This window comes from Eumetopias jubatus, unplaced genomic scaffold, assembly GCF_037043125.1.
Source record: "Eumetopias jubatus isolate StellerSeaLion01/CBP00866 unplaced genomic scaffold, mEumJub1_p1.0 scaffold_11, whole genome shotgun sequence".
NCBI classification, from domain to species: Eukaryota; Metazoa; Chordata; class Mammalia; order Carnivora; family Otariidae; genus Eumetopias; species Eumetopias jubatus.
The window spans coordinates 69312498-69328792 of NW_028274817.1; the positions used below are offsets into that span (position 1 = coordinate 69312498).

A 16295-nucleotide genomic window follows, 5' to 3' on the forward strand; every position below is an offset into this window, starting at 1 on the left:
CACACCCCACCCTTGAAGGCTAAACTTAAATTCTTCCTCCAAATGATCTCTACTGCATCTCCTCTCACATTGATCACCACTATTTTTAAGTATCTACATACACAATTAATTATAGTCTTACCTTGCAATTCCCATACACCTAGGTACTGCCTTAAATTGTCACATAACCATTCCAGGTATGTACAGACATTCATACGTTTGGGCATTGTGTTCTACACTCAAAATTCTTTGTCCCTGTGTATTTCAAGAAATATATATATATACACACACACACACACACACACACACACACACACACACACACACTCAGTTTTTTTTCTTAAGTCAAACATGTCTGTCCTATTTCAAATGACAGTTAATCAGAGATTAAGAAAAAACACACCACCTGTCTTTTTAGCCCAATACACATTGTAAGTGATTACTATTAATTCCTTTACCTTAACAGGAGCTGGCTGAGAGAAAAAGAGTTCATTTTGAGCACCCTTGGTATAAACTTATACAACTAAAACTGTTAACTCCTAAGAGAGAGATCCTTACCTTGTAATCTCAACAGAACTACATATTCACTTACTTCAATATGCAATATATATTTATTGAACACATACTACATTACTGTGGTTAAGACATGGACCCTAAAGTAATTCAATTCAGCAGAGAATACACAAACACAGGGAATTATAATATGCTGTGCTGGATGTAAAATACATCCCAGATATTATAGAAGCAGAAAAGACAGGCACCAATAGAACAGGAAAGGCGAGATTAGTGATAAGGACAGGAATGGATTCCTCGAGGAGCTGTCTGAACTGGAAAGTCTTAAAAGGGAGTAAGATTTAACTAGGGAAAGAATGAGTTATAGAAGTAAGAAACTGTATGAAGTCTACAGATAATTCACAGTTGATAAGAGGAAAGCCACAGACAAGGAATAAGAACATATTGTTAGGGGCGCCTCCGTGGCTCAGTTGTTAAGCGTCTGCCTTCGGCTCAGGTCATGATCCCAGGGTGCTGGGATCGAGCCCTGCAGCAGGGAGCCCGCTTCTCCCTCTCCCACTCCCCCTGCTTGTGTTCCCTCTCTCGCTGTCTCTCTCTCTGTCAAATAAATAAATTCTTTAAAAAAAAAAACAAACAAACAAACATACTGTTGACCCAGTAGACCCTCATTAAGTGACCTACTGGCTGAATCCAAGAGACTTTTAAAATAAGACAAATCTATGTAAGATGCCAATTTCCACCGAACTCATTTCCTCAACTATAAAACAGGGATAATGATGCTTACACCTCCTGGAGTTATTATGGAGCACATCACCAGTCCCAGGGTATCCCAGCTAAATGAATACTTGGTGGTATGTATTATGCTCTATTATTCTCTCCTCACCTGGGTAGTTGCTAGTCCATTGCTAATACTGAATCCATTAATTGTTATCTGAATTTGCCCTCTGTTAATCATCTCGATAACTGCTTCTGCAATAGTATTCATAGGAATAACAGGCATATTAAGAGCTGTATTACTGCTGTCCCCATTGTCTCCTCCATCAGGACACTTCATCTTTAAGAAAAAAATGACAAAATGTATCATTAGGGAAAAGATCCCAAATGCAGATAACTTTATTTCAATGACAATATTGATCAGGTTCTGACCTTGACAATTTTCACATCTGGCAGACTATCAAGAAATGCTTTGAGGTCGATGCCATTAAGAACAATCCGATTGTCATAGATGTGGCCATTGGACTTAAAATCAATGACTGCTTTTTTCTAATCAAAAAAAAAAAGTTTGAGACAAATCTTTTAGGATGCATAGGGACAATAGCAAGGAAATAAATGACTACAGGTCTTCGCCATGTCCACATAGCACTGTTTTTCTACCTACCTTCAAGTGAGGGAACATATTAGCATGATCACCAATAAAGAAAGTATGGGGCATATAAGCCAGTTTCTCGGAATACTGCTCAGCAACTTCAGCTGGTGAAGTTTCCTGATCTGTGATGATATAATCCATGAAAAGCGCACCACTAGTCCCAGGATATCCCAGCCACATCGCCTAAAAGAAAAAAAAAAAAAATCAGGCCAAAACCTAAAAATTTTCATCCGAAGAGTTCAAAAGTAATTAAACAAACAAACTAGGAGGGTTGACTTCTTTAGCCAAGAGGAATGACGTAGTATTTCAGACTAACCTTTTTAAGTGTTTAACATTTTTCTAATTTACAAGACCAAACAACTGTTTGCACTCAACTATGAATTGCATGTCTCTATACACATGTACCTGTGGGCATTGTGTTTTACACTCAAAATTCTCTGTCCCTGTACTTCAAGAACTATACTTTAAAAAAAGTCAAGCATGTCTGCCCTCTTGTTTCAAATGCCAGGTAACCAGAGGGGGGTGGGGAATCACTGTCTTTTTAGCTCAGTAAACACTGTGAGCAATTACTATTAATTCCTTTACCTGAATAGGAGCAGGCCTGAGAGCAAAGAGTTCATTCCGAGCACCCTTGGTATAACCATTCATGTTTACAAGGATGTGTATACCATCCTGATGGATGCGATCAGCTGCTTTTCCATTGCATGGAATCTATGGAATACAAAAAAAAATATAAGAACTATGTATAATCTCAAACTAATTCAATTAGTTTTAATGGCATCAAATAGAATTCAGTCACAGGTGCATAACATAAGAACACAAATTACATTAATGCAGCATAAAAATATGGTTAAGTGCCATTAAAATGGGCCCAAAACATTACAGAAACAGAATACACAGGAAGGAGAGTTTACTTCTAGATTAGAACGTATGAATAACAAGGCTTCAGGGGCGCCTGGGTGGCTCAGTCATCGAGCGTCTGCCTTCGGCTCAGGTCATGATCCCAGGGTCCTGGGATCGAGCCCCACATCGGGCTCCCTGCTCAGCTGGAAGCCTGCTTCCCCCGCCCCCACTCCCCCTGCTTGTGTTCCCTCTCTCACTGTGTCTCTGTCAAATAAATAAAATCTTTAAAAAACAAACAAACAAGGCTTCACAGAGGAGTTGGCATTTGAAATGGGCCTTCAAAGATGGAGAAGAGCTTGAGGCAGTTGGACAGAACAGAATCTCGATAGAGAACAGTACGAATAAAGAACCAGAGTAATGTGCATGGTAGATTTTAAAAACGGTGAATAGATCACTTCTATTTGTTACAAGGTATGTATGAGGGCAAATGGTGGGTGAAAAGTACTGGCAAACAAGACTGTGCTCAGACTTAGACTGTGAAGGCGGGGGCACCTGGGTGGCTCAGTCAGTTAAGCGTCCGACTCGATTTCGGCTCAGGTCACGATCTCAGGGTCATGAGAGCGAGCCCTCTGTCGGGCTCCACACTCAGGGCAGTCTGCTTAAGATTCTCTCCCTCTGCCTCTCCCCACCCCCGACACGACACACACACACACTCAAGCCCTCTCTCTCTAAAATAAATATTAAAAATAAAAAAGACTGTGAAGGCCATGCTGAAGAGTTTAGACTCCAGTCAATAAGCAGTGGGTCCCTGAATGTCTCAGAAGTGGAGGGCAGTATGCTTCCTGGTCACAAAGAGTCCAAACCCTATATCAAAAATGGTTAACTATACTCCCAAAGCAACAGCTACATTGCCAAAGATGTTGGTACACACTATTTATTAAATGACAAGGATCTCACAACCCTTCTGCTGGAACGTCAATGATTCATATATCAATTACTAGATACACCACATACATTGCATATCCCTTTTAGTCACCAAAGTGGCCCACAGAATCTATAAAGAAAAACCTCTAGACTCAGCAAATTAATTCCTCCGCAGGTTTCAATCTTAATTTATCATAAAGTTTATGCTCCTAGAAATAGCAACAGAGCAAGTGCAGAAATAAAGATAACCAAAGGCAAAGCCCACAAACACAGATGAACCATGATGAAGAACCCTAGGTTCCTCTATTTTCTTTAAATAACCTATTTATTCCTCTTCCAAGCCAGCACTTCCTAGAAGAGTTTTATGTCCAAGCACAAACAGAGCCCATTTCAATTTCATCTGCAACGTCAGCACAATCCACACTGACTATAAATGTAAATGATCAGGGAAATAAGATCAAAGTAATTGCCCATATGCAATGGCTGATGTTAAATACCTGTCATGAAAAATACAAGCTACACACCCCCAACAGTTTCATTCACTATTTGTTCAAAATTAGAAGCTTGAAGTATAAGAGTTTCACCTACCTGAGAGAGATCGATAAAATGATTGGCTTCTGCCATCACTTTCACTCTGAAGTTTGTGCCATCATCTGGGCTCAGGGCGTAACAGAATACCTGAAAGGCAGCAGATGATATATTTAAAAACCTTGGCTCAACAAGATATGGAAGCAACCTCCTATGTGTCCATCAAGAGATGAACGGATAACAAATACACAGAGGGTGTGTGTGTACACACACATGCACACAGTGGAACCATAAAAAAGAATGAAATCTTGCCATTCACAACAACATGGATGGACCTAGAGAATATTATGCTAAGTGAAATAAGTCAGACAGAAAAAGACAAATACCATATGATTTCATTTATATACGGAATTATAAAAGAAAACAAACGAACAAACAAAAAATACACAGAAACAGACTCCTAAGTACAGAGAACAAACTGGTGGTTGCCAGAAAAAAGGGAGGGGGTGAGGAGAATGGGTAAAACAGGTGAAGGGGATTAAGATGTATAAACTTCCAGTTATAAAATGAGTCACAGGGATGAAAAGTACAGCATAGGGAATATAGTCAAAAATATTTAATAACTTCGTATGGTAACAGACAGTAACTACACTTACTGTGGTGAGCATTTCATAATGAACAGAATTGTGAAATCACTATGTTGTACACCTGAAACTAATGTAGTAATATCATATGTCACCTGTATTTCAATTAAAAAATTAAAATTAAATGTAAAACTAAGTAAAAACCTTGGCTCAGACCTTTCAAAAAGACACTGGGCTTAACACCTATGGTGATGAGAAAGTCAGAAATGTTTGGGTTTTGTTTTTTTTTTTTTAATAAAACAGACAAGTGTCTCTAGGGAAATACTAGTCTTACCTCAAATTTATCAGGATTGTGCATGCCTGGAATAGACTGCATAAGGTGAGAAGTAGGATGATTCCCAAAGTCAGAACTCACATATCCTACACGCAGTCGACCATCACTAAGCTTCAAGTCTTTTGGATGTTCATATGGTGGTTTATGAAGGACATTAATCTACCAATGGAAGCCAATGCTTGTTAGTACAGGTGAATCTATACGTAAATCTTCATCTAGGAAAATTAATTAAAAACAAAACAAGCCTGTACTTCCCATCTGTTGGGAATGGTTTGCCCAGAATACATTTAAGTCATACAGCCAATTCAAAGCAATCTTAGCAGTTAATATGCTTCATACTCTGACCTATTCCTGAGGCCTAAGAAGTAGCCTGAGCAAATCTGAAACTTGGAGAAAGCCCCAGGCAGTGTGGACAGAGCACGACAAACCTTGCATTTTAGACAATTCTGTAGGGAAGCGTTTTTAAAACACAGAATTACATCTAGCACTCCAATCCTTTCTATTCTGCTAAGCAAATTCCCACCTCTGATCAAGTAGTGCTCTAATTCTGAGTATAAAATACCAAACTCTTTTATTAAACACTATGGTTTTCAAACACCACCCATCTCTTGTTCGGATTCCAACTTAGGGGAGGAAGGGGTCATGATCAAGACAGACACAATGGAAAGAGCTTCTGAGATGGCTGACAAAGTCTCATTTCTCAACGTGGGTGCTGTTCACCTTATGGTAACTCATTAAACCACATACATATGAACTGCATCATTTTCTGTATCTGTATTTTACTCTGACAAAGAGATTAAAACAAAACAACCGCACCTTATCCAAGCAGAGGTTCCCATGCCTCTCAGCAATAGCCTTCCTGAAGCCATGAGAAAGAGGATATAGCATACTATGATGAGGATGCACAGAAGGCAACCTATTCTTCTCTAACTGGTCAGCCACAATACTGACCAACTTCTTCATTCGCTCATCATAGTCTGTCCAATCACAGACAATCTAGAGGAGGCAAAAAGAAGTTATTACCCAGGGGCGCCTGGGTGGCTCAGGCGACTGGGCATCTGCCTTCGGCTTGAATCGTGATCCCAGGGTCCTGGGACTGAGCCCCATGTCGGGCTCCCTGCTCGGTGGGGAGCCTGCTTCTCCTTCTCCCTCTGCCACCCCCACCCTCCCTGCCCCCCCGGCTTATGCTCTCTGGCTCTGTCAAATAAATAAATAAAGTCTTGGGGAAAAAAGAAAAAAAGTTATTACCCAGAAAACCCTATTCCAAGATTTAACATTCTGTGTGTCTCTGGCCTAATGTAACGTCAGATAACCCTTTAAAAAAACACGTCTCCAGCCAGGCCTGGATTAATGTGGCACGTAACAATTAAAAAGTGATTGCAACACCGAAAGCCAATTACTGGCCTGTTACTCTTTACCTGCAGGCAATGAGCCAAGTTACAATAAGCATCAGGAAAGTCAGGCTTCAGTTTCAGAGCAGTGCGGTAGGAAGCTATTGCTTCTGGAATGTTCCCTGAATCCTGGAAATAAAGCAAGCGGGATGGTTAAAAGTTGTCCCATAATTAAACATTAGGTGCTTAGACGCACATATAATAAACAGTAGTACCTTATGAATGGAAGCCAAATTGCTGTGGGCATCTGCAAATGCAGGGTTAATCTGAATGGCACGAGTGTAACACTGCAAGGCTCCCTGAACATCCTGCATCTCCTTTAGAGTGTTTCCCATGTTTGAGTAGGCATCAGCAAAGGTAGGACTAATTCTAAAAGAGAAAACAAAGATTTTCTTCAACTAGTACAAAAACCTTTAACTCCCTGTAATGTTAAGTCTGTGGTTATTAAAAGTCATCTTAACACAAGCCAAACGTGCCACAGGCCAAACATTTAAAAATGTAAAGGAAAAAAAAAATTATAGACAGTGAGGATCTTACCGAATAGCCTCCTTATAATGCATCAGAGCTTCCTGAAGTTTTCCCTGCTGCTGCAGTACACTTGCTAAATTTGAATGAGCAGCAGCAAACTCTGGGAAGACCTACAGAGTCAAGATGACATCCGAGGTTTAAAAAGAAATTTCTAAACCAGCAGTAGTAACTTACCATGGTAAGAACTTTGCTCAAGTATCTTTATATCCCTACATTTCTGTCTACATTCTCCAAGTCTCCTCATTCTTCCAAGTCAAGTGGCTCACATTCTACCTCTTCCTTTATTTTATTACCCTCGTTTCAAAAGGTGAGGAGGTAAGACCTCTCCTCATCCTAGCTTATGCCAATTACTCCAGCATCTCTCTCTTCTGAAATCTGTCTCTTAAACTCCTACCACACCCACCAACCACCATTACAGCCATCAGGCACTAAAATTACATACTTACTGGTAACCTCTCATGAACTGTAACTCACTGTTCAACTTTTCCGTGCAGATCTTATCTACCCATAAAATAATGAACTCAATGTAGACTTTCTTGAATGTCACATACGACTTCGCTCATACCTTAGATACTCAATTACTGGTTCAAAGAATGATTCAACCACTGTTTTTACAAAAGAGGTGGATGACATGGCAAACTTTAACTGCCTTTCCTCTATTATCACACAGAAAAAATATCCAGCCACACCACCCTGAACATACTTCCAATGCTTTACGATATAAGCGAACGGCCTCTTCAATGTTTCCCTGTTCTCGTTTGATATTGGCTAGGTTATTCAGAGAGTCTGCATGGGTGGGACACAGCCGGAGAGCTGTGTTATAACAATCTTCTGCTTCGGCAACCTAGAAAACAAAACAAATTATTCCACACTTATATGGAGGAATCACAGAGTCACCACAGATGCTATTCTAACAACTGCTTAGTTAAGCCTAATGGCTGGTAATGTTCTAGAAAACAGGTATCTTTGCTCTTCTCTCAACCAAAACTCGAAAGTAAAACAATTTACCACTTTGATACTTAATAACAATAGGTACAAAAACAACTTTTTTAATCCTACCAGGTAACAAAGAAATAGACTGAATAAATGTCCTTACACTGCCCTTCTCTTTGAGTGCATTGGCTAGGTTGCAGTAGGCATCAGGGAAATGTGGTTGCAGTTCAATAGCTCGCCTGTAGGTGTCTATTGCCAGATCTATCAGGCCTTGCTCATAGTATACACAAGCCAGGTTGCCGTGCACCACTGCATGATTTGGACTCAAGCTTAGGGCACGAAGGTAAGCTGCCACAGCTCTGTAAATAAAAAACACACATACACACACACACAATGCAACTAACTTTTAATGGATGCTTTGTTACAATTAATTCAAGCTATACTATGCCAAAGTATATCAATTAAATACTTAATTCGTGCTATACTATACTTAACCTCACATCAAAATTCCACCTTAATAAAATATGTACTTTTACACTGAAAAATTTTCTATTTCCACATAAGAAAATCAGCTCTCCCCTAAGGAAAAAAAAAAGGTCAAAAGTCAGGATTTACTCAAGCTTTCTGAATCAGATCAAAGGAATAATTTAGTCTAGAAGATAACCATTTCAACAGCTTTACAATAAAAGAAATTTCAATTAAATTCCCACTGAGAAGGATAATGGCTTGGAGGAAGTCAACAATGAAGTCAGGCAACAAGGCCTCTAAATAAAAGGTAGCACACAGCAGACATGATAAGGGAAAAGCAACATAATAGAAAAGGAAAATGTATTTCAATGGGCCACTGTCATAATTTTAGTCCAAAGTCTCAAGTGCCAATGCAACACTCAAGAAAATGTATCAAACAGAGCATTCTCTCACCTGTCAAATATCCGTGCCTCTTTCAAGACATTTCCTAAGTTGATATAAGCATCCAGAAAATTGGGGTCAAGGGTGACAGCCTAAAAATTACAAGACAGCTACTTAGAGCCAAGTTAGGATTTCAGATTAATTTGCCAAATACAATTTTTTATTCTGAGATAATTTTAGGCCTCCAATTTTACATATTCTAGTATAGTTAAATCTTCTTTCATTTAAAAAAAAAAAAAAAAACCAGATAGGGGTGCCTGGCTGGCTCAGTCGGAGAAGCGTGCAACTCTTGATCAGGGGGTTGCGTTGAGCTCCATACTGGGTGTAAAGATTACTAAACAAATAAACTTTAATAACCCCTGTTATTTTAGTACCCACTCATTATTCACAAACCTCAATGTTATCAAAATAACTTGTGTTATGTGAGAGCAAAATGTGTCCTGAAGGGAAAAATTTTAAACTAGGTCGGCTCCAATTTTACTGAGCTAAAAACTTCTAATGGTTGGCCCTATTTTATTCAAGATTAATAAGCCTAACTCTTCTAGGGATGCCAGGCTGGCTTAGTCTGTGGAACACATATCTCTTGATCTCAGCACTGTGGGTTTGAGCCCCGGTGTTGGGTGTAGAGATTATTTAAAAATAAAATCTTAAAGGGGCACCCGGGTGGCTTAGTCAGTTAAGTGTCCAACTCTTGATTTTGGCTCAGGTCATGATCTCAGGGTTGTGAGATCGAGCCCTGCGTCGGGCTCTGCACTGGGCTTGGAGCCTAAGATTCTCTCCCTCTCCCACCTGCCCCTCCCCACCTCAAAAAAAATTAAATAAAATCTTAAAAAAAAAAAACCTAACTCTTCTAAAACATAATGGCAAGAAGCAGCAGCAAGCTCTAACTGAAAAAGGAAATATATATCTCATTAATAGGAACTACATACTCAGTAAGACCTTAGTAAGATACGTAATTAGAGCTGTACACTCAGTAAGATACTTAAGGAGATAGATACTAACCATTAAATGGTTTCATCCAAATAAATCTGAAGTTGTCTTAAAATATGGCCAGATGTACCCAGAGCAGGGATTCTCAACCCTGGCCATAACATTAAGAATTCACCTCCTAAAGGGTGCCTGGGCTCTCTCACATACCAGTTAAATTAGACCCTCTGAAGATGGGACCAGGAATTCCTATCTTTTATAAGCCCCTCCCATGCAATCAAGGTAGAGAACCACCGAGCAAGAGAGCCTAGTGTAATAAGTGCAAACTTTAACTGAAATACTGAAAAGGTAATGAGTAATTGTGAACATACTGAAGAGTCATAAAGAACACTTTCTCTTCACTTTTCTTTACTTCTATCACAAAGTACATAGTGTCTGGTTGTGTCTTCTTTGCCACTGATAAATGCCTAAATCTATTAATGGTGATACTCTGATTCTATCATTCCTTTTTCATTTACTAGCTGGAACACTGCTATAAATAGAAACTTCCCCCTATCAACTACTGGGTTACCCTGACGTCCAGTTCATACAGGAGAAGGAAGACAAATGCTTTGTTCTCCCCACTTTTAACCAGTTTTCAAAATGAATTACTCCTTATCTTCCAAAGGTAACAAATGAGTATCTTCTTAGTATATTTATAAACTCACGGATTTAAACACATTTGACAAGTTTCAATATATCTCAGTTAGTATTCCTGCTAAATGTTCAAGTCCCATCTTTAGCCAGCGTGAGCCTCTTCCAGTTGCCTTTTGAGTCCTTTCGACATTAATATATATCAAAGCTGCCTTACTTTCTGGGCACTCCAGATTAATTCTGTACATTTCCTACCCCAATCTGGAATCAGCCTTTGACCAAGAAACTCTGCCTCTTTAAAGCTGCCCATCTTAAAAAAGGATATTTAATTAAAGTACATTTTCAATGTAAAACTGGAAACTGCCCGGGGGGGGGGGCACCTGGCTGGCTCAGTCGATGGAGCCACATGCGACTCTTGATCTCGGGATCATGAGTGAGTTCGAGGCCCATGTTGGGTATAGAGATTGTTTCTTAATCTTTTAAAGTAAACCAACAAAACTGGAAACTGCCCTAACATATGCCATCCAGCAAATGCTATAAACAGAGATCAAGTGACGGATGAAGTAAAGGCCTATTACTTGGTTCTAAGTAAAAACACCCTGCACACATAAGCATGTCACAAGTACCAATTATTAATTTAATGACTAACCTTTTCAAAGTGATGAATTGCAAGCCAAATCTCTCCTTGTGCATTGAAAACACAGCCAAGATTACTCCAAGCTACTGCAAAGTTCGGTTGCGTCTCAATTGCTTTCAAATAACATGCCTTAGGAGGGGTTAATGAAAGAAGATGGGAGGGGAAGGAGGTAAAGGGAAAAGGGAAAATTTGTAAAGGGGAAAAAAAAAAAAGATTGGGGGGGGGAAGAAGGTGATATCATTATTCCTTCTCTGACCAGCCAAAAGTGACCCTGCAGCATAGGCTCGCTTGCGCCAAAACTAATGCGCTGCCACAGCTGGCTGCTCCTGCGCCTGCGCCACCGGAACCCAAGTGCAAACCACCATGTTCAGTTCTGCCAGCCGATAACCAGGCCTTTACATCGGGACTTATCTGGGAAGTCAGCTGCCTCAAGACTCCACGCTGAACGTCTCTATCTGAACACCTAAGGGCTGCTGCGATGTTTTCAAGTCAGAGCTAGAGGGTGCCACTCAAAGCCAAGCTTTCCCACCCCACGCCACCCCCACCAGTTTCCCAAAGCGTGTTGTACAAAATGTTAATAGAGATCACTGGGAAAAAAAGGATTTCATGATCAAATAAATGAGGAAAACAGAAAACAGGTTTCTTTGCTACAGAACTTGCCTAAGCCTCTAACAGTTTATACGGGGTAGGGCGGAGAGGGGGGGCTCCTCCCTCACCTTAGTTGACCATGGAACTCTTTTTCATTGACCATTTTCTTAGAATACCATGAAACACATTTTGGGAAACGCTGGTCTAAACAATACCGTTCCTCACTAACATCAAAACTGTGCTACTGAGGAGGAGAACGCCCTCCCGCTGTGTCGGGTATGAGAAAGCCAGGCTATCCGTCCTCGCCACGCCCCTGATTCCCAAGGGGGGACCGAAGCTGAAACCTCATATGACAGGATTGCACCTAGGTTGAGGTCCCTGTAATGCGAGCGCAAACATCGCTTGCGCAACCTAACAGCATCGCACTGCGCCATCGCTGCGGACTGCTGCGCTACGTAGAACACCCCCAGACGCAGCAAACGGCCAACCAGATCCATTAATCTACTAGACAGGCCCAGAGAGAATATTTGTTTAATGAGATTAGTTGGACTCGAGGTATGTTAAAACCCAATTTTATCCAAAAAGGCTACACAATAGGACTGAGGGAGCCAGTCAATCAGATTACTCATCTAGTCAACCGTTCACAGGGGCTCATTTGCACGCATTGCGCATTAACGCTGCGCAGCCTTTGCGCTACTGCAGGGTCACAGCGCATCATCAGAAGAGCAGAATGCTGCAATCCAAACAAAGAAGAAAAAAGGAAAAAAATGAACAACAAGAAGAGTTAGAAGCTTTTACTAGTAAATTATCTCTAATAATTTTTTAATATCAATTAACTTTTACTTATCTTTGACAGAATTGTGGCTATAGTATAAAACATTCTCTTACATAACTTGCTCGTAAATAAAATTATTTTAAGCTGTTTCTGAAGCCACAAGACAGAAGATTCAGGCATGGAGGCAAATTGTTTTGCTGTGGCAGTTACAAACCCGTTACCATATTTCTCATCATGTGACTTTTCGGTGCGTTCCTTGCTGGAAGAGGAGGAGGTGTGTGTCTGCCCTAGATCCAGGCCTCGAGCTCCCTTCAGCGAGGCACCTTACGCATGGAATAGGAGGTTTCACCCACCTGAAACCTTCTAAATACAATATCAATGGTGAAAAACCAAAAACAAGAGAGAAAATAAAAACAAGATCATTAGTAAAAGTTCAACAAAGCAATTGAAATTCTTTGGATGTCTATTACATATGGGAATGAGGACAGTCTCAAGTCTGTAACATGGGAAACATGCAGAAGGGAGAGGGTTAATCAGGGCTATTGCATACAGCAGGGATTTTTGCTGGAAGAAAGGCTCTTCGTTTTCTACAAAGACAACTTAATTTTGCTTCCATCTACTAGGAATATGCTGGCTTGAATTTTCAAATGCACTGATTACAAAAGAAATACATTGCATTTCACTCAAGAGTATGTTCTTGTTCACTAAGTTCTCACAAAAACAGAATAAACATTTTTCAAACTAGGTGTCTCCAGAGCTCTGAAATAAAGAAGTCAGCAACCTAAGGCAGGCGCAATGTCTCAGCCTAAACCGATCTCTAAAGCTGCAGTGAAGTGCAATTCATGTTAGCTGTCCGCTTGGTGGGGTGACAATTAATAGGAGCTTATCAAATATTTGTTCTATAAATTACCAATTAGATTTATCAGCTAAGATTGAAATCCATTACAATTCATTAGCTGGAAACCTACATAAAGGTTAATCCAAAGTGTCAGCAGAATTTATGAGCTACGCACTTAAAACTAGTGCCTTTTAACATTAGATGGTGCTGAAAAGCCTTCGCCCTCCCTGGATAAAGCAGTCAAACAGACAGCTACGCTGCGCATACACTCCACGCATTAGCATGCGCGTGGGGCTCAGAGCAACAGGTGGGAGTTTCAGAAGCATTCTGGTTTCTCCCCACTCCTCACCCCTGCAGCGCGGTTGCGTAAGGTGGCTTGTAACAAGACAATTTCATTTGTCAATTTAATTTACAATTATACCAAAAGCTTTAATAACCCAACCTGGTGTTCAAATTCATTATTTGGAAACACAGAATGCTAAAAGCCACCTTTCCACTTTGGCAAGTTTTCTTTCGATCAGTCCATTTCCCAAACAAACCAGCTTCTTTGTCCTTCTTTTTTTTTTTTTTTTTTTTTTTAAAGGAGGTAGGGCGGGGAGGAATAAAAGAAGGAAGTAAGGAAGAAAAGAAGGTAGACAACTAAGGGTTGGAAAAGAGGAAAAAGGAACTTAGGGGAGGGAGTGGGGACAAGGGGCAGGATGTTCCAATTATGAATTTACAATCATTTTAACAGCCTTTCTTCCACTGTAAAAAGGGTAAGGAAGATGAAGGGAGGAAGGTTAAATAAGAATTTTAAATGCCAGTATTACAGGGTAACATTTGGATGAAATTCTTCTCCACTTACAAGCCACAAAGGACTTAGAAGAGCAGCATTTTCAATGGCACCTGCATCATATAGGAGTCTTGAGCCAAATCACAGGCGCTCTGCTTGTCACCAGCAGGCAAGCCTCAGATTTAAAGGAATGTTACTTATTCCCACATAAGATCATGACGGAGCCCATTGTTATAAAGATGATCTAGCTCAGCAGAAAGGCTCCAAAATGTTCAGGTTCTTGCTTTACCCCCAGATTTAGAACAGATATGCCAAAGCCTGGCCCTGCTCTAGTCTGAGGTGATTCATGCCGTCAGTTTTCCTCAGTTTCATAGGACTGTTTTTTGGAGATAGCTCAATGAAGAGTTGAAGACTTGGCAAAAAGTACAAGTTTTCATAACACTGATGTTTAAATGTGTTCTATCAAACACCTACCTTGGCTTCTTCCAAGCGACCCAGGGCTTTGAGCAGGTTCCCCAGGTCACTGCGAACACAGTACAAATCCTAGAAACCGAGAGATATTCCTTAATTATACTGTCAACCAAAAACACCTTGAAATTACTTTTATGCATCTAGCTCGCTGTCCTTTTATTCTGCCAACTAAAGATACTGCTTGACAAATTAAAGTACAGAACCAGGGGCGCCTGGGTGGCTCAGTTGGTTGAGCGGCTGCCTTCGGCTCAGGTCATGATCCCAGGCTCCTGGGATAGAGCCCCGCGTCAGGCTCCCTGCTCAGCGGGGAGCCTGCTTCTCCCTGTCCCTCTGCCTGCCTCTCTGCCTACTTGTGCTCTCTGTCAAATAAATAAAATCTTTAAAAAGTAAATAAATAAAGGGGCGCCTGGGTGGCTCAGTCGTTCAGCATCTGCCTTCGGCTCAGGTCATGATCCCAGGGGCCTGGGATCGAGCCCTGCATCGGGCTCCCTGCTCAGCGGAAGTCTGCCTCTCCCTCTCCCACTCCCCCTGCTTGTGTTTCCTCTCTCGCTGCGTCTCTGTCAAATAAATAAATAAAATCTTTAATAAATAAAGTAAAAATAAAAATACAGAACCACAATCCCACATCCTCAATTCCAAATTCCAAAAAGTTCCAAAAGCTTATCTGATGATTAAACCTGACCAAAACTGGCACAAAGCTATTTACAGAATTTATTGGTCCCACTTAGTGTGAATACTCATACCTTCTGCTACAGAAATATGTGTTTTACTAGAAGGTGCTGCTCCAGACACCTGAGTTTTATACATGGTATTACCATCTTTCTAAAATCCTAAAAATTCTGAATTTTGAAATGCATTTGATCCCACCAGTTTCAGATAAAAGACTATGGGCCTTGGAACCAGAGGGTATTATGCTAAGCGAAATAAGTAGATCAGAGAAAGACAATTATCCTATGCTCTCACTCATATGTGGAATTTAAGAAACAAAACAGGATTGTACAGGGAGAGAGGGAAAAATAAAGCAAGACAAAATCAGAGCAGGACACAAACCATAAGAGACTCTTAAACACAGGAAGCAAACTGAGGGTTGCTGGGCGGGGGGCGGGGGGGGAGGATGGAGTAACTGGGTGATGGACATTAAGGAGGGCACATGATGTGATGAGCAGTGGGTGTTATATAAGACTGATGAATCACTGAACTCTACCTCTACCTCTGATACTAATAATACATTATATGTTAATTGAATTTAAATTTTTTAAAATGGGGGAAAAAAAGACTATGGGCCTTACTACAGCTTCTCCTCTAAATGTCAGCTGCCTTAAAAAAAAAAAAAAGGCACCAAATATTTGTTCAACTATTTTGTTCAAAGGTTATGATGAATCACTCCAGTATCAAGGGCCAAAAATTCTCCATAGTGAAAAAAAAGTATTTAGCTGTGACTGGCTATCAGCAAACCTACCCTTAGGCTGTCAGGCATATTTAGAAACCTTGACTTCATTTCAGTATTAGACAGAAGGATTACCATCCAACCAAAGCTTCAATCCTGGCACCTGCCACTAGATTACTCATTAGTATTAAGTGCCATTAGAATTGAGTGGGTGAATAATGAAAAGCAGTTGACTCTGCTTTTTATTAGCAGCGCAATTGTGTTGTTAGTCATCTGACTCACCAGTCCGTTCATCAGTATGAAAGACTCGTCAGAACAGTGAGCTTAAATTTTTATTTGTCCTTGTTTGCCTTTGTCATTCAAATCTATCAGTCAACAAGCACAGACAATGGCAATAGGGAGTAAGCTTATCATTCCAAACTGTTCCACGGGGGA

General features: G+C 40.5%; 1 protein-coding gene across 2 annotated transcripts in view; it reads right to left on the minus strand.

The window, feature by feature from the left end:
* Window positions 1–16295, minus strand: part of OGT (O-linked N-acetylglucosamine (GlcNAc) transferase) — a 34471-nt gene that overhangs the window by 8843 nt on the left and 9333 nt on the right. For both annotated transcript variants that reach the window (XM_028095490.2, XM_028095489.2), the window contains exons 4-18: window positions 14477–14545; window positions 11042–11158; window positions 8845–8924; window positions 8087–8282; window positions 7694–7834; window positions 7000–7100; window positions 6678–6831; window positions 6490–6591; window positions 5888–6067; window positions 5072–5230; window positions 4214–4303; window positions 2444–2569; window positions 1871–2041; window positions 1639–1755; window positions 1376–1546 (exon numbers count right to left, since the gene is read on the minus strand). In XM_028095490.2, coding sequence (XP_027951291.1) covers window positions 1376–1546; window positions 1639–1755; window positions 1871–2041; window positions 2444–2569; window positions 4214–4303; window positions 5072–5230; window positions 5888–6067; window positions 6490–6591; window positions 6678–6831; window positions 7000–7100; window positions 7694–7834; window positions 8087–8282; window positions 8845–8924; window positions 11042–11158; window positions 14477–14545 — 1974 coding nt within the window. The remainder of the gene's footprint in view (window positions 1–1375; window positions 1547–1638; window positions 1756–1870; window positions 2042–2443; window positions 2570–4213; window positions 4304–5071; window positions 5231–5887; window positions 6068–6489; window positions 6592–6677; window positions 6832–6999; window positions 7101–7693; window positions 7835–8086; window positions 8283–8844; window positions 8925–11041; window positions 11159–14476; window positions 14546–16295) is intronic.